The sequence below is a fragment of the Pygoscelis adeliae genome, unplaced genomic scaffold, assembly GCF_000699105.1.
Source record: "Pygoscelis adeliae isolate BGI_AS28 unplaced genomic scaffold, ASM69910v1 Scaffold420, whole genome shotgun sequence".
NCBI classification, from domain to species: domain Eukaryota; kingdom Metazoa; phylum Chordata; class Aves; order Sphenisciformes; family Spheniscidae; genus Pygoscelis; species Pygoscelis adeliae.
The window spans coordinates 761,708-780,560 of record NW_008823871.1 but is presented as its reverse complement, the minus strand read 5'-3'; the positions used below and the strand labels follow the sequence as shown (position 1 = coordinate 780,560).

The window sequence follows — 18,853 nt, the reverse complement described above, 5'->3', positions numbered from 1 at the left end:
AGGTCAGGCTGACAGGCCTGTAGTTCCCCGGATCCTCCCTCCGGCCCTTCTTGTAGACGGGCGTCACATTTGCTAACCTCCAGTCAACCGGGACCTCTCCGGTTAGCCAGGGCTGCTGATAAAGGATGGAAAGTGGCTTGGTGAGCACTTCCACCAGCTCCCTCAGTACCCTCGGGTGGATCCCATCTGGCCCCATAGGCTTGTGCGTGTCTAAGCGGTGTAGCAGGTCGCTAACCATTTCCCCTTGGATTATGGGGTCTTCATTCTGCTCCCCATCCCTGTCTTCCAGCGCAGGGGGCTGGCTGCCCGGAGAGCAACTGGTCTTGCTATTATGTGTGTTTACTTAGAGGAAACAGTTTAGTTTTATTCCCTCATTTTTTTTCACTATCTCGAATGTGGTTTGTTTGCAAGCTTGTAGATGGGTCAGAATAACACAAAAAAATCATCTTTGTTACAGTTAAGATGTGCGACAAAAGATACTATTCTAAATAATTTCTGTCCTGTTTATTATGCACATAACTAAATATAGTTAGTTAATACTATAATTAATTATTCTTTTCTGGAAATCAGTGTAGCCATTTAAAACATGAAATTTTAAGGGTTTTTTTGATAGTCCTTTTAGCCTTCAGTAGGCGCTTAGTTTTCAGCTTTTTGAGACTGCAGGTTCTTGGAGGAGAGAGGGGGAAGTGGGGTGGGTCCTAGATCTGAGGCTGTGAAATGCATCAGAACAAAACCACTGAAAGCTCTAATTAATTTTTCTTAACGTGGAGTGGAAGATGTTTTCATTATAGATAAATGTACTTCCAAATGAGGTGAAACCATGTTGACAGGTCAACACAGTTTGCTACTGTACTACAAATTTGCGTGATCTCTTTGAGTGGTCTGGGATGTTCCATATCACTGCAAGAGTATGAAGTTATTTACGGGACATTTTCAAGCCAAACGTATTATAAAATTAAAAAATATGTGACTTCTATGCTGTTCTACTATTGTACTCAGCCTCAGAGAAAGAAGTTAAGAGAGAAAGCGGCTGAATTTCTTACCTCTGACCACTTATTTGCAGGGAAAGAAGAAATAGAAATTGCCTTACAGAAATGGGATCAAAGTGCCGAGTGCCATCAATGGTATGTAACTTTTTACTTCTTGCTGTTAAGAAGCATAGGAAAAGGACTTGGAGATTGCTGTGAGCTGAGCTGCATTTAAAAACATTAAAAAAAAAAAGCTTATTTGCTCTTGGAGTATACTACACTAATGCTATTTTCCTTAAAAAGCCATTTTTAACAGCTTTGGTTAATTGGCATAAGTAACGGCTTGACAGAAGGTAGGTTTGGTTGTGATTATAGTAACAAACTTAGCTTTGCTTACGCTAATTTAATTATGAATTTCTCTCTGAGGCGAGATGGCCAGAAGAGGTCTTGAGCAAAAGCTCCCAAATAGAATAATGAACTTCTCTGGACACTAAGAACAGATTGTATCAAGGCTTTTGTGAGTCCGCACCTAACAAGTTGGTGAACTTTGGTGGTGGTAGTGAAGGGTGAACTTCCAGGTGAGGCTTGGAGAAACAAGCTATTGGCAAAATGAGTTTGAGATGAGTAAGTACAATGAGCTCCATTTGGTGTTCACCAGGCTGAATTTAGCGGACTGCATATTCTTTGGGCTGCTTGCAGCTTAAGTGCATATATTTTGAGAAGGTGAAGGAAAGTTTGTTTAGAAGCTTTCCTGGGAATTGTGCAATTTCCCTTCTAGGAAGTGGAAGACAGTAATTTGCTCCGCAGCTGGCTTTTGGGCCCATGTGTGTGCCTGGGCGGGATGCTGCAAGCGTCTTGGCACAGAAAGGAGCTGAACTCCGTCGGCATCGCTTTTGACTGTGCAGACCCTGGGAAAATGCATATTGGAGCGCCCTGTCCTGTGCTGGGTGTAGATGGGCTGCCAAAGAATATGTTTCATGCAGATAACTTGCAGAAAGCTAGTTCCTGAGTGTGAGAGCTCAGTATGGTGAGGCTCTATTTTCTTTCACGAGTCCTCTGTTTCCTTTGGCCCCTTTTCAGCCCGCTATAGAGTGATGTGTATATCCTTCAAAGCCAAGCTCACAGCCAGCTGCACAGCTGTGGGGGCAAAGTCTTAAGAGTTAAATATTAAATATGAATGAGGTTTTTCCTTTGTGTTCTTCCAACATTCTTGGGTTAATTGTTGGTTTTTATTCTGCTACTGACATTTCGATAATGCTCTGCTGTGCAGGGATGCTTGCTTTATGTCAAGAGGTGATATATTTGCCTCAATCAGCTAGGCCTGTAAGCATGGGCTTAGTGCTGTGCCAATGTTCTTATATTCATCTTAATTCTGGAGTAAGGAGAAACATCATTCTTCTCAGACAGCCTTTTATAGTCTTTTGGAGAGTGTCTTCTGGCCTGGCACTGCTGTATTCTGCTCACGGATGCTGCTTGTCACTCTGCAAAGCACTCTGGCTTTGAAATGAATTCAGACAGCAGCATATGGCTCTTCTTTTTTTTTTTTTTTTTTTTTTTCCATGATAAAAGATGAAATGATCTGCCGTTTAGCCAAGCAAGCTGTTCTATGTTTGTATAAATGCTGCAGCTGGTTAGGATTTCAGTAAGGAGATAGGCAAGAGGGAAGGTACCTTGCTCTCTTCAGCAGCCTGAATGAACAGGCTTTGGTTCCAACTCATGTATGGGATGGAAAGGATTGCTCTCCTTTTAAATTTTAAAGGAGATTTTAGAATTTTAAATTCTCCTTTTATTTATTTTAAAAATACACCAAAAGAGAGTTTGTAGAGTGGTACAGGTATTTGTAGAGGTAAGGGAATATGCTTTTCTGGTAGTCTGGTGAATTCGAATTCCTTGATGAACGGTGTTTATCAGCAGTTACTATGAAGGACTGACAACCTGTAAAATAGAATAAAAGAGAATTTTTTTTTTAATGGAAATTATTGGGAAAATAGGATGCTGAATATCTTTACCAAACAAGATCTGTGCTCTTCTGAGATGAGTAAATTTATTTGGAGGATCGGTTTGGACTACTGGCATCTAAATAAATGCCTTTATTGTCTTGAAAAGACTGTGTATTTTAGCTCTTAGTAATGAATTGCTGTTCTCAATTAAAGCTTTGATATGAAGGAAGAATACTAGGACAGACAAGGTGATTAATCCCTAGCAGATTATGGTGTTCAGCTTTGTCTGCTGGCTTAACATCTTGAAGGAATGGGTTTTTAGTTGCCAGGTTGAGTCTTAAAGTTTGTAAGCCGCTTCGATACTTGATCATTTGGTATTTAACAAAGTAAGGTTCTACTTCAGGGTATAATATTGATAGCTTAGCTTTGTAATTCAGAGTTTATAGTGTGCAGAAGTAATGGCTGTAATGTGATGTTTAGTCATGTGTCTCCAGTAGAAAATCTCAAGCCTTTTGAGCCAAGATGTTCTTGGTGCCCCTTGTTACAATCTGTGCCCACCTCTTCCCACAGCGGTTTTGGTGAAAGAGTGCACAGTTCTTGTCCTATTAGACCTGTCTCTTTTCCAAACAGGGGTAAGGCTTCTGCACATCTACATCTTGCTTTTAATTCTAGAGAGCAGCTGCAGAAAGGGCAGCTGGAGAAAGGAAATAGCAGAGCAGCATGTGGGAGGCATGGGATTTATTGGAAATGAATATGTAACTACCTTTATCAGTCACAGAAATAATTATTTTCTACCATGACTAGAACAGGAAATTATTCCCTTTCCAGCTCTGTGTGGGTCATGGGATGGTCGCAAGCTGTTTTAATTGCAGCTCTTTTTATGCTAATTGAATTTACCCTGAGAAAAAAAATTACTGCTCATGAAATGATGCTTAATACATGAAAAGATACATATATATGAAAAATGTACGGTAAAACATAGTTCCAAAAGACATTTTAAGTTGTTTTCCCCTTATTCAAGTAATGGGCACATTGCTCGGAATTATGTTCACCATGCTGTCTGTGGTAGCAATGTTTAGGAAAATATAAAAAAAGAAATGAAAGAATACAACGCTCACTTTCCTTCAGTGTGCCATCCTTACCTCCGGCAGGGAGAAGCGCAGAGGTGAGTTCATAGCCCATGATGAGCTATCCTCCGTGAGTTTGTGTCATCTTGGTTTAGCCACTTGGTTCCTTCCGTTTCCATACCATCCTCTGGTACAGATCCCATAATTTAACATGCTCTGTGTAGAAAAAACCTGCTTGCTCTGTTTGAAATTGTCAGTAGAGGTTTTAAAGCTTTTTTGGTTTTGATTTGGTGCCCTAGCTCTTGGTTTATGGAGAAGTGAACAGAGAATGATTATAAAACTACGGTTTTATTCTGTCGTATTCCTTTCTTTAGTATCTGTTTCCCTTGCTGAAGGGAATAATCTTTTATTGTCTCTTTTCATAGGGAATCATTTTATTATCTCTCATCGCCCATGTTGTCTTTCCCATACTGTTCTCTTTCTACCATATCTTTTTTCAGACAAAAGTACGGGAATTCACTGCAGAACACAAGTTGTGGGAGCAGCATGGGTTTGTGTGACACTAGTGTGATGATCCTTTTCATTCTTACTTCCATATACAGTAGTCAACATTGTCTTTCTCTTTTCCACAACATACCGAATGGACATTTTCACAGAACTATTCCCAGTGATTTTAATGTCTCTTCTGTGTGATACAGGCTGTGTGAAGCCTGTGATTGTGTAGGTATCGTTAGGGCTGCATTTTTTTCTGTGTGTGTGTTATTTCATGTTGACCATAATTTTCTATTGTATCAATTGCCACTTAATGCTTACGGATTCCTTAAGATGCAGTTGTGCTGGTTTTTGGTGCTTATTCATTGTTCTCTACGCTGTATTATTTGCTTCTGTTGCACAAATCATTCCCTGTTTTATTGGCTTTAAGGTGTGATGCTTGTCAAGCAAGACAGAAGATACTTTGCGTGCGATCATCGCTGCAAGTAAAACTTTTTTTTCCCCTCTCTCAGTGCCTCATAGTTATTGCAGTAACGACTGACATTTTAAAGCAAGAAACAAAGAAAATAGCTTTGTGAACGCGAAGGGATTTCTGAGTGCTGGCGAAGGCAGCGCTGAGTGGAGCGTGACTGTCTGCAGCTTCGGAGCGTTCTGTGGCTGGATGGTTTGAAGGCTTTGGCAGCATGATAGTAAGTGGTTTCTCAAGAATGATAGAGAAAGCAGTAAGTGTCTGGGACTATGTCTGGACTAGCTTTGGGATCTGCCCAAATATGAAGGAGAGTCCTTTCATGGATCTCTTGGGTCTTCTTGACACTAGATTTGGTACAAAGCTGTTATTGTAGGCGCTTGCTCTTGGAAGTCAGCTGGTCCCAAGAGAGCCATCTCCGCAGAGCTGGTCGAAACAGAACTGAGATTTGATCAGGGCTACACAGACAAGTCAGCCTTTGTGCAGTGGGACTGATCTCTGGCTGTGCTTTCCTTGTGGGCACCGTTTAGGAATATAGAGACGAGTGAGAGTTGTGCTGGGCGTTTGATGTATTTAGTACATTTAGAATAGATTTGTGTATTGTAGGCTGATGGATATTATACCAAGTATTCTTAATGCCCATATACTCCTGTCTTATAATTACCTGATTCTTAGTTTTGATACAGACATCGAAGTCATTCTGTGCTTTAATTGTAAAAGATCTCTGAACAGATAGATATTATGTCCAACTAAATTGATTACGCCCTTAGCTGATTTCAGCTTGTGAATAGGAGGACAGAGCAAGTTCATAAGTCTGTTCGTGCTTGCTTTTAGGGATGGGTGGAAGAGGCATCGATCATGGCACAAACCTGTACGTTCTGCTGCTTAGACATGAATATGTGACATCCTCACAAGTGAAGTGAGAGAAACGACTGTGACCTTGTTGGAATCCCCTGTACGTTTCGGTGTGGCTGTGCTGTTCGCAGCGCAACTGCAAGCACGTAACAGCAGCTTTAGGGATCAGGAATGGATAGCGAGCTGTGTGTTTGCCTTGGCTTCCACTCCTGTTGTTAAAAGAAATATTGGAAGTACAACCAGAGCAGCGAGGGATTTCAGAGGTCCATCTGGGAAAAATTTTGCAGGTGCTGTATTAGCAGCTTTTGTTTGAGTTGAATATTTCACATTGGAAATTAAATGCTATTTGCTGACTGCTGAAAGCTGTCATTGCAGAAGACGTAATAAGCTTTGGCCCTCTTGGAGATATTATATATGTTATAGAGAAGCGGGAGAGGGATGCATTCTTGGGTTGGCTGAGCCTCAGAAATGTGCCCTCTCTTGTAAAGAGTCTGTCGCTTTGGTGGAGCATCTTGCACACTTGATAGCCGCTGAATTGTGTACCAGCCCTTTTAGATTCTGTTGGTACATCTGGCTGTCCGTGGGTAGATAGCAGTTTTTTGAAAAGTGACAGCATTCTGGATGTGACTTGAAGATAGCTTTAATTTTAACAGCTGGCAGTATTTCAGGATTTAACTCTTCATGGATTACTGCCCAGATCTTGCCAGTTTTGAGCTATGTCTGGATTTATGAGCTGAGCTTTTCCTGTTCCCCAGGTGGGTTAAACAGGGAAGTTACTGGCAATATAGATTAGGGGCAGAAGCAACTACAGCAAATAGGAATAGGCGTTAGAAGATATTTCAGAACTTAGAGGAGGGAAAATAGCACGCAGCTAGAGCCGCCCGATAGCATCCCCCCGACCCAGGAGCGTCCCTGCCTTCATCAGGGGTGTCGGTACCCTGAAATATCTCCAGTCCCAAGCCATGGAGGCTCTGAGAGTGGGAACGCCGGAGAGGAGCCAAGGAAGAGAAAGTACTGAAAAGTATGAGCAGGGACAAAAGAAATCTCAGCAGGGGTCAATATTCCCTCCTTCTCTTGGAAATAGTGAAGTAACTTGACATTTACAGTCTGTGGGTTGCTTTTTATTTGTTAGGCATAAAAAAACCCAGAAGTTCTGAGAACTGAGATCTTAAGAGTATGAGTATGTCAGTAGAAAGTTCTCATAGCACAGCTGATAATGCTACAGATGTGGAGAACAACTCGTGCACTACAAAAAGCTTCATTTTGCAGCTCTTCTCATCAGTGTTGATGCAGGGGACACCTTCCCTGAAAGCACTAGTGGTTCCTGCAGTCTTTTTTTTTTTTTTATAGTTTGAATATCTTGCCCAGGTATGTCCAGGCTCTTTGCTGGTAGCTCTTGGGAGGACAGCTGAAACTGCAAGTCTTCTGAGTAAGTTTAAATAAGAGAGGTTTAAATAAGCATGAGGTCACTCCATAAAAATGGTATGTTCTACACAATAAATACCATTTGTTATCTTCAGACTTCACTGTGGATGAATACCTTTTGTTCTACGAAGAAAACGCATATGGTCCTTTCCTACCACCTCCGGAGGCAGACTAGAGATCTTCAGCAGATAAAACTAACACAGAAATTGAACAAAATTGAAGACACATTTTGTGTCCCAGCTGAGGTAGCTAATGAAGATTTTAACTTCTTTAGGATCAAGGAAAGATGGATTTCAGTGCAGGTAGAGAAGGGGATATTTCAGCCTTTCTTTTCTGTGGCAGTCATTTGAATTTTGACTTAAATCACTAATGAAAATTAACTTTAGTTTTAGCTATGTGCCTGAGTAAAGTCCTTACTAGCTAACACGTAACTTAACATAATTTGCCAGGTCTCCTTGGAACCTGAATATGTTCATAGGAATGTGAATTAAGTATGAAACAGAGCACTGATCCAGAAAAGTGTTTGGTTTCTAGTGTTTAAGGAATCAAGAACACAGTGTTAGGAGGGACCTCCAGAAAGTCATCTCGCTCATCTTCTTGCAGTGGTGCATGCCAGGTATGCCGAAACTGTCCCTGATCCCTAAAAACTTCCAGTGATGGGGCTTGTCCTGTCCCCTTCTCTTCCCCTTTCTCCTGTTTTATCAAGTAGTGTATTTAATTATATGGATATTTTTTTATATATATAAAATTACATATATAATATATATAACTATATGGATTTTTCCTGATATCAGCCTAAGCTTTGTTTTTACTTCTACCCTCCCTAGACATGGGAAAAAAGATTAACATGAGGAACTATTTGTAAGAGAATACAATAGTTGTTGTATTCACCCAATGTTTTGAAAGAAAGCAGACCTACTTGTCACAACCTTTTAGTGTGGTGGTGTTCTGCAGACCTCCTGTTCTCGTTGTTGTCCTATGGCTCTATCCAGCTCGTCCTTTTTTTTTTTTTCTTTTTAATTCATTACTCAAAAATTGTATATAGTACTTTAGCTGAGGCTTGCTAGCACAGCATCATATTATTGCCTTGGGCTGCTTATGATCTACTGTAACCTTTAAATTTGATTCTCTGCAGCCACCCCCCCATTAAATGATGAATTTTCTAGCATATGCTAGTCTGCAGCCTATTTAAATTTAATCTCTACTATATTACCCAACTTAATGGAGTTATTTAATAGCATCAGTGTTGTTGTCAGGGGATTTTTTTTGCCACTCCATTCAATGTCCGTTCATCCACAGTAATTTTCGAAGAACAGTTAATCGTGGAAAAATTAGGATAAAGGAGACTTGGGTAATTCTTTCACTCCAAAAAAAAAAGTCATGTTCTTTCTGATGGATCTCAAAACAGATTAGACAGACCTCCAGTGAGCCTCCCACGTTCACCCTTCAGTGAACTGCAAATCAGCTTTATACCAGTTACAGCTATGCCATGTTTCCTTTGTTTTCTTACAGGAATTTCACAAAAAGGGTGCTAGCGAGCCTAAAACTTAATATACATCAGTCTGTCTTTTTTTGTCCTCGTGCATGTCTCTAAAAGCAGGAGATTTAGGTCACTTTGACATTTTATTCTTGTCTCTCTTATTGGCAAGACTGGGAATTCAAGTTGCTGGAAACTTCTGCATCCCATATGTAATAAGGCTGAGGTTTTGCTGGGTTGGGGGGGGAGGGGGGGGCGTTGAGAGCTTGTTGCTAAGACGTTGTGACCGCATTAACCAGGAAGAATTCATTGAGAGTGGCTGGTGTGAAGCACAGAAATTAAAGACAACCCCAAGCTTCTGAGCAGATTTTCTGTCTGTACCTGGAAGCGGTTTTGAGCGATCGTCTGACTTCATCCTGACATTCCCAGGGTTGCACTTTTCTGTCTTCCAAGTTGAGAGTGACGCTATTTTGATATTCTGCCTCAACCCTTAAGGTGGTATAGGAGTTACTCATTTGTGTATGTTGGGCTCTTGCTTTCTTCTTAGTGTATCTTGGTCAAATAAAATAGTCTTTGTGCAGCCGGTGGCCCTCGGAAAGGGTGAGGCTTTGCTTGTGTGGCAGGCTTTGGCTGCTTTTGCAGAGGGACGAGAGTCATCGTGAATTGCTTCCGTTGTTGTGTGTTCTTGTTGGTTCCACTAGAGCAAAGCTGAGAAGTTTGTTCCTTGGCAGACATGAGCCATAATCTGCCTCGACTGTGCAATAAGTAACAAAAATAAAAAAATACAGTGGTGTCTCAATTTAAAAAAAATCAAGTTGTTTTCATATAAAATAGTGAAGACCTTCATACAAATATGTGGGCATTGGGGAATTTTATGGCTTGGCAGTGGGATAATGTTCGTACTGCTATGACCATGGCTCTTGTGGATTCTACTAATGAGTCAAACTCATATGAGGTCTCCTGCAGTTGTGTAAGTAATGATGAAGTCGTTCCCAAACTGTTATCCAGGGCAGTCACGAGAAGCGTACAGAGACCTTTTTGCATCGTTTTGCTCCCAGTTGCCATATCTTCAGCTGGAGCTATGTATTCTGTTACTCTTTCCACCAAGTTGTGCATGCATGTGGTGGAGGACAGCTACTTAAAGTTAAAAGGTTTGGAGCGGGTCTATGGGAATATAGGAAATGAGGGTTTTTTCACTTTCCCACTATACATACATGTGTACATACATACATACATGCTTTGTCTATGAACAAAATACTACTGTAGGACTTAGGAAATCACTTAAACCGTTCTGCTTATTTGTATGCCATAGAATATGCTGTTTTGCTTTCTGCCGAGTGCATTTGCATTAAAATAAATGTTTAGTTTCGTTACATAGTTTATGTAATTAAAATAAACGTTTAGTTATATAGTAGATACACTTAGGTTATACATAGATATACTTTGATGCAGTTAAAATCAATATACCAGTCTCTAGATTAAGAGATACACAGTTTAATTATGGCGTATTGAGGAAAAAAGTTCACATGTGCAAGTAAAATAATTATACTAGTGAAAAAAAAACCCATGCACAAACAAGTCTGTGGCTTAGGCAAGCCTGAGTGCTTATGGCTTTTTTTTTAAGCCATGTACTAGTCAACTTACTTGCATTATGCAGTTTTAAAACTTGGTAAGGGGAATTCACATGCAGAAAGCTGTCAGATTAGTTGTTTCACCAGAGCTGATGGTCTGTGACTAAAACAGTAGGTGCTTAAGTAGTCTCAGCATCATGTTCAAGTGATTAAAAACTTGTTTAGGTAAGTATCTGTGGACTATTTAGTCTTACAAATCTTTGTACCTACAGCTTAGGGTGGACTGTGGTGAATAATTTTCACTTGAAAGCAGGGGAGTTATACTTGTGTGAAATGGGAACATGATGAGCATATCTCTAAAAACTATGCAAATCTATCTTCGCCTTCTCTAAAAAGGTATTGTACAGTGGGAGCATTATCAGAGGTGTGTGACAAGGAAGATCAAAAGCACAGAACAGCTTTTGTAAATGCAATTAGTTAATAGATTTGAGACTTGTCAGGCTGGAAGAAAGGTAACTGAGAGGAATAGAGCTTGTCTGTACATCAAGTGGCATGGAGAGGGCGAAGTGGGAACAGTTTCTTCCAAAGCAAGAACTAGACGGCATCAAACAAAGTTGCTAAGCATCAGGCTCAAACCAGAAGAAATGTTTTATATGATGCCTATGGTTAATCTGCAGAATGCCTTGCCCCAGGCCGTGGTGGCTACTGAAAGCTTATGTGGCTTCAAGAAGCAAGTGGACATGGAAAGAAAAATTCAGACAATACCTGACCAAATGGAGGCCGGAAGAATGTTCAGAGGAAGTGGCGTTAACGTGTTTGTCCCGTCCTGCATTCTTATCTATGCACATGCCATTTTTTAACTTCGGGAGAAAATAAATGGAGTTTGTGCGGCCATTCTTGTGTTCGGCCTGTTTGCCACTGTCAACACCTTTACTTTTGCAGAAATGTGGTATCCTAATGACCACAGGTCAGTGTCTTGTTCAAAATCTGTGGTCTTTTGCCACCATTATCCTCAGTTAATCTCACAGCATTTAACTGAAGGGAATAAGTGTCAGCATGTAAAAGTTAAAAAAATGCTTCAGTGTTATCCTACCTTTTTTTTTCCATTTTAAATCACGTTTCTTCATAGTTCGTTTTAACTTTATCAACTATTCCATGCAGGTGGAGTCTTTATAGTCGGTAGTTTATGCCTCCTTATGTCTTTGTAGTTTATGCTCTGTATTTTCCTGGAACAGGAAATCTGCAGACGTCAAATGTATAGTTCGGGAGGAAGCCCAATATATGGAGTAAGGTTCGGCCATGTTGCTTCTGGGTGCAGTGTTTGCAAACAGGCCTAAGAAATCTGAAATTCATTAATAACTTCCCAGTTCAAGACTGAATATGATCCTTTACATCCGCACGCTGGCTGCAGGATGTGAACTGTCATTCCCTACAGCCGTCATCTTCTGACACAACTGTGGAGTCTTTCTCTGGCAGCAGGAGGCAGGCAGAACAAATAGATACGTCTCTTAAAACCTCTTGTTTGCAAGAAGGAGGAGTTGTGGACCTGAGGGGTAAGTTTTTCTGGATCCTGTTTCTCACCCCACACTTTGGCTGATTTGTTTCCCTGCCTTTAGCAAGCCCCCCAGGTGCTTAGAGGGGCATGTGAACTCCCACTGACTTGGCGCTGTTCCTATTCTCAGCCTTGTTTTACCTGGCCAGTAAAACAGCTAGAGAAGGAAAGAAAGAATATTCTCTTAACTGGATCCAACTGCAAACGTCCCCATGAATTACTAGCTGTTTAAATGTTTTGTGTAACCAATCCCAGGAACTGAAAGCGCTACCTCAGGTGTTTCAGGATTTACAGTTGGTCATGCCGAGTAACAAAACATCTCTGTAGGTTTACTTTCCTTGCTGGTGCTTGGCTTCAGGGTGAATGGGAACAGCTGAAAGCCTGTTTATTAAAAGGTCTGTTGGTTTCCAAGGCACATTTGTAAGACAGTCCCTGCAAGTGTTATACTAGATGGTGATTTTCAATTTTCATGCAATTAGTCTTGACACTGTCATCATCTGGAGTGTGATGGATTCTCCTCTAGACCGTGGCCTTCCCTACTGAATTCTGAGCTTTGTATTCTCCCGTCCTACCAGTCTTCATCCTCAAAGACCTGCGCTGCTGCGTGGTTTGCTTTTTTGCTGAGTCTTGTTTTCTTTTCCTCTGTTAAGGGAATACGTGTGGCTCAAGCCCAAGTTGTGCAGATTGTATTGTGTTTGCTTTTCTTGTATAAAGCTTGCCTCCACAGTATTCCCAAACCAATCTGTCTAGGAAGTGTCGGGGTGAAAGGAGGAATAATCATTTTAAAATAATAATTGCACTTCCAAATAATCGTGTATGCTAGTTAAATCTGAGAGGTCCTGCTCCCTTGGGTGAGATAAAAGATACATAGGTCTCCTTGAACTAGCCATTGATAGATGACAGTCTGACATGAAATGCAAGAGCTAGAGCCATTTACAGCACCATTATTTACAGTTTTAGAGCAGTAAGTGAAGATTAATACATACAATTAAAAACTTGGGGGAAAATTTTACTTGGTGAGGACACAGTAGTATAGTAAATATCCAGGAAAATACGGAGCTGTGGAACTAAGAGCAACTGGCTGTTGTGAAAGCTGAAAATTTGCTAAGATGCTGGGAGGGAGGGAATAGCTTATGCGGCTGTGGGTAAGAAGTAGCAATATGCACTACTGCTATAACCAAGGTAAAAATTCTTAAGAAGAAAAAAAATCAGACTTAAACAAGTTCATAGCAGTTGCAGATAAGAAGGATTCCCCCCTGCCCAAGAACAGATTGTGCAGCAAAAGTCTGTGGGATCTGTGGGATTTTGGATTATTTGATATACCTGAAATTATAACTTTTTTTAAAATAAAAAGATAGAACTAGAAAAACTCATACAGGAAATAGTGAGGAACAGGACTAAGAAATGACCTCATTTAGGTGGTAAAACCCAGACACCTACTATGTTTGTTTTAATACCAGAATGCAAATTCTATTATAGAATTGTTGTGCTGGGGGATGTGTTGCATGTTAAAAAAAACATAAATTAAATAAGTTAAACTTATCAACAGATAACAGAGAATCCCTATGAATGTAAATTCCATGTTGAAATAGAAAATGCATAACACTAGTTGGCTTGTATAGTGACACACAAGCTAAAGAAAATTACAGAGCTCAGAATATCTTTTAGGGCAGAATCCACAATAATGCGAGAAGACCATTTCTCTTCTTGCTCTCTTCCAAGACTTGGTAAGTGTCATGTTGGAACATAATATAGCAATTGTTTTTGTTGTGTTTTTTTTTTTTAATAAGCATCATAAATGATATGACAATGACAATGTCCCGGAGCATTAAAAGCAGAGAAACAAGTCTTGATTTGGCATTGAGCAATGAATAGTGTCTGGTTCAAGGTGTTATGACAGGAAACCCACTTTATAGTCATTACCATAAAGTACTGAGATTGAACATCCTTGGAGCATGGGAAAGATTTCAGCAAGTAATGATAACTGCAAAAGAAAACAAAACGGCTGTGAGGAAGCTTGAGTACAGGAAGAGCTGTAGGAGTAAAGTGCTTGCAGATAATTCAAAGCTTGTTTAAAGGCAGTGTTTTAGAAGTTTGGGGTGAATAATAAGTGACTCATTAATAAAAATAAAAGAAGTCTTTAATCATGGTATTTTTTATTTCCTTTAAACAGCAGAGGAGACTGTTAGAACTACAAGAAGACATCATTCAATGTCCTGTACAGCAGAGGAATGTAGAACAGGGAGGAAACTCTAGCAAGTTAAATTAAAAGCACTACTGAAATGTTTCAGAGGCATTAAAACCAGAACTATTACCAGAAATTGAGAAATATTAGCTGTGATACATAATTAATGGCTTAAATTTGCCATCACTGAGAGCAGTGAAAGGTGGCAAATGTAATGCTGGTTTTTAAAGGGTAATGAGAGGATCCAGGAAACTAGCAACTTATCCAAATTCCCTCCCTGCCCTGTCACTTAAAGCTATTTTAAATATAAGTTGGAGACTAATAGGATATGCCGCCTCCATGAGAAAATGCAACTCTTGTACAGAAATGCCTCACAGTGTGGGTGAGGGTGCTAGCCCACTGATACTGTGTACTTGGAGTTTCAGAAGTCCCGGACGAATTCCCTCGTGCAGGTCTGTGAATGGAACTAAGCTATCATGAGTAAACAGCGTTGGCTTGATAACAGGCTAAAAAATGGGAAACAAGGGAAGATGTGTTCAGTTTTCAGAGCTGGGGGAGGTTACCGAGTCTGTGCCGGGGCGTGTACTGTTAAGCACATTCATAAACAGAGCAATGTGAGCTAAAACCGACTTTAGGAAGCTGCAGAAGGATGTCATTGCATCAAATCACTGTGCAAAAATGGCAGATGTTGTCAACAGAGGCAAAGTAATAATCACAGGTAAAAAACATTCCTAATTATGCATGTACAATGATGGTCTTTTAAAACAAGAGAGATTGTGTCTTAATTAAGCAGTTATTTGAAAGTGTTCACTCCCAGGAGTCAAAAGGCAAAATACAGGTTGAAAGAGGAGAACCAAGAAAGCATCTTAATTCACGGTAGACATCTATAGTATATCTACATGGCAGTTTCTTTTTTAGAATAGATAAAGAGGTAGAGAAAGTACCAAGGTGATAAGAATGCTTAACGGTATAGAAGAAAGCTTAGAGGAGCAATTAAATAGACTGGGATTTCTCAGCTCGGAAGAAAGTGAACTGAACTTCAGGTTCCTCATTAAAGCCTTGATAAAAGCTGGTTGTTCTCCCAGCTTTCAGCAGACAATGGCTCTGTACCTTTCCTGATTTTAAGCTGTTTCCAGTAGTGCACACAGAAATAGGATAGTGGGTCAGGGTGGCCTCTGGTTTGATCCAGCTGCTCTGACGTGACAGAATATTTTCAGGCTTCATCAAATGGTGTGCCAGGAAAAATAATATTATAGTACGTATTGCAGGTTTCTTTTCTTTAGGATAACTCATCATCTCAATAACGGACAGTTCAAACAAGCTGTGCGGATTTGATGTTCAGTGACCTCGGCTGGAGTGATGCCAGGCAAAACCAGGAGCTGCCTTCTAGAATATTTCTGTTGACACATTTTCCATGTAATACCTGTAGCTTAGATGGCTTGTGATGTGTCAAAGCTTTAATTATAATGTAAGGCCAAGTCTACTCCTGCTCTGTAGGAAGCCGAAGCCAATCTTTTCCTGAAAGGGTAGGGTCCTCAGCCAGACTTCAGAGGAGGAACTGCTGCAAAGTCTTTCACACACTATTTTCTTTTGTGGGTCTTGGTTTTTAATTTTAAGGATAGAGTCTTAAAATGACTTACCCAAGAAGATCTGTGCTCTTAGGACAGTGGTTTAGGCTGTGGCTCTAGCAACGTTGCAGGTAGTGTTTGATTTATCAAGAAAAAATCCAGTGTGGCTCATCAAGTATGAGGCTGCGAACGCCCGCCCGCAAAATCAAGGTTGCTATTGCTAGCCGCCTGTTCTAGAGTGGGGAGCTTCGGTGTTTCTGTAAAAGGAGCTTGCCATGCCCACAGAAACTCACAGGATTTGAAGGTTTGGGACATAGATGTGCAAAGAAGAATTTCCTTCTGTAAGGAAATGTTGTCAGGCTCCTGAAACACAGAGCCAAAGCAAACCCTGGGTGGATGGAGCATTGCTTAGCACAAACAGCAAACCCTGGACAGCAGAGCTATATAATTACATGTGCATGCAAAGAGGACGTCATCTTTACCTATTAACTATGCAAAAAGTTGTGAATAACACGCATCTGGTGACCTGTGTGGATCGTTCAAAGGCTAAAACATTTGATGTCTCAAAACTCTTTGGGTAGTGGCCAATTTTCAGAATTTATTAAATGAAATGTTATTAAAGGGGTGGTGGAAAGCATCCTGTAAAGTGTTCCTGTATACATACTTGGTGGTGTGGGTTTTTTTACAATTTAAGAGCAGCTGTAAGTATTTTTGTGAGTCAGAACAGGGATGAAGCCAATGTTCATCACTTCACTTTTTGATGTGATCCCTTAGTGTGAAAATACATGTATAAAATTTTAATCCTTGTGGAAAATTGAGACAGTGACATTAGTGTTGCCTTAATCCAGACCATGATTTATTGTGCTTAAATTTCTAGCTTACATGCCATCATCGTCAAGTACCCTTTTCAACTAGTCCGCACATACAGATTTGCTATCTCTGCATAAATCTTGGCTTTTTTAGGCCTCAGACTGGGCTTTTTATTTCCCGTGTCAAGCCAGCAAGGCTCTTGATGAATTCTTACCCTTCTCTGGGAAGACGTATGACCAGCAGTGAACACAGCAGTGGCATGGCTTTCTACAGAGTAAGCCAGCATTTATTAATACTCAGCTGGCACACAGCCGTAGACTTCTGCTGCTGGTAGGGCAAAGCCAAACTTAGACTTGGGGCTCGCGCGCGCTGGCAAGTTAATGCAGAAACTTGGTTGTACATAGACAATATAGAAACTCTCCCATATGGATGTTCATGGCCGGTAAGGAAGGCCATGAACCATCTTCTGGTTGCGCAACTGGAGTGCGGTGCTGCTACGTATATCCAAATGGGGAATTATCTCAGCTTAACTGATGCTTTGTGAACTTACACCCCGACCTCCACGCTGAGCTTTGTGGAGACGAGGCCGGAGGAGTGCTTCCGCCTTCCTCATTTTTTCCTTCGATCTTGTCTACCCTTAGAAAAGCCAAAGCTTTTTTTTCCAAGCTCTTTATGACTAGGCGGTCATTAAATTTGGTTACGTCAATGGGAATTCTGCTGTCTCTCCTAAGGTACTAATTCCTAAATTAATGATTATTTTCATTTTTGGTGTGTTTCATTGCAGTCTAAATACCTGCATGCTAATTATCTGTCTCCTTCCCTTACTCAAGTGAAGAGACTAACACATACCTACTCAGTGCACAGGAAAGTGAAAAACTGGTAATACTCATAAAACATTGGGAAAACGTCTAACTTCTTTATCAAGATGTATATTTTGGAGCTCTGTTTCTCCGAATTATTTACTTGGTTAGAAGGGGTTTTATTCTTCTAGCTTTCATCTGACTCTGGTAACTGAAAGTTGAGCTCCGACAAGGATTTTTATCTCCTTGTCTGTGTGTGATAAAACCTCTCTTGATTTACTAGCAGTGCTGCTTGAATGGCACTGAAAAGTTTTTTACAGGCTAGCCTTGATATATCCAGTTCACAGCTAATGCTGATTGAATAGGAATATATTCTAGCTCATTAATTTGTTGGGTGTTGCCATGAAAAATTAGTTAAATATGTATGAAGCAAATTTTGATGTCAATAAAAGGAAAGAACTTTCATGTCTTCATGCTGTTGTCAGTGGTCAGACTTTCATGTTTGACCCATCTTCGGCAATACGAAACACGCTCTATTTCACTTCTGTCAGTTGGCTGCGGAACAGCTGCTTCTCCCCACTTCTTTCCCCTTCTCCTTTTATTGCCCTTTGCCTCACCATTTCTTTTTAATTTACTGATTGTCTTGTGCAGAAAGGAGCTGCGGCACACTCAGCTAGCGAGTCTTTGAAACAGTTAAAAGAGATGAGAGATGTATTTGGGTTGGCAAAGCACCCTGGCCATTGGAGCTGGAGGTGCTGGGCTGCGCAGAGCTGTGCATTTTGTGTTCAGAGGCCAAAAGTCAGCCAGAGTGCAGCGTCGAAAATGAAGTTTCTTCAAAGCTGCGTGTTCTGAGCTCAGGGATTTAAGCTGGAAGAACAGACGGTCTCTCATCTGGTAGTATCTGCTTCCACAGAGTTTATTTTGTAATAAATGGGAAGTCCTTACTGAACTGAGATTCCTATGGGGACTTGCAGTTTGACCAGTGGCTAGCTTAATGAGTAGTTCTGGTTAATAATTAGTTGAGCGATATCATAATATAAGGTTTTGGTAACTGCTGAGACATCGATCTGAACAGTGCTTCAGAGGTTACATATTGTTTACAGAAAATGAAAATCCCCTTCCCTAACTCATTATTTTTAATTTATCCTGTTACTGCTAGTCAGTCCTCCTGCAACTCAATAGTGCCTCTTGTGACATTCATCCCAAGGCATTTCACAAAATGAACTAGAATAAATAGCTCCAACAAGCCAAGCTAAACAAGCAGGAGAGAGAAGAGCGGAAAACCATGTTGGCGCTGCCAAGTGAGGAAGGGAAGTCGGGATCTGAAGACCTCCAGAGCCTAAAATCTCAGAACTGCAAAGTCTTGCGTATGAAAATCACCAACAGGCTGGTGGCCCCGGACCTCGAGGCACAAGTTGAAAAGGAAGGTTCGAGCAAAGGGCTGAGACCAGCAAAGCGGGGTCGGGCAGAGTCGTCTTTTCCTGGGACTGCAGTGAAAAACCATTTCAGGCATCTCTTTCCTTTTTTTTTTTTTTTTTAGCTTATTTGACGACACAAAGATAGGACTGCTATTTGCTGCTTATTTTATGTAACATTTCACCAGGCTGTTAAAAATATCTGGTATTTATATTTCTTGACAGCTGCATATCACACCACTTGATGTTTATATGATTGTTG

The 18,853-nt window shown here is 40.6% G+C and overlaps 1 protein-coding gene across 1 annotated transcript in view; it reads left to right on the top strand.

Moving 5' to 3' along the window:
• The window catches only part of RMDN3 (regulator of microtubule dynamics 3), a 40,061-nt gene that overhangs the window by 9,177 nt on the left and 12,031 nt on the right, over positions 1-18,853 (top strand). Inside the window, exon 6 of the mRNA XM_009333941.1 lies at positions 1,064-1,124. Coding sequence (XP_009332216.1) covers positions 1,064-1,124 — 61 coding nt within the window. The remainder of the gene's footprint in view (positions 1-1,063; positions 1,125-18,853) is intronic.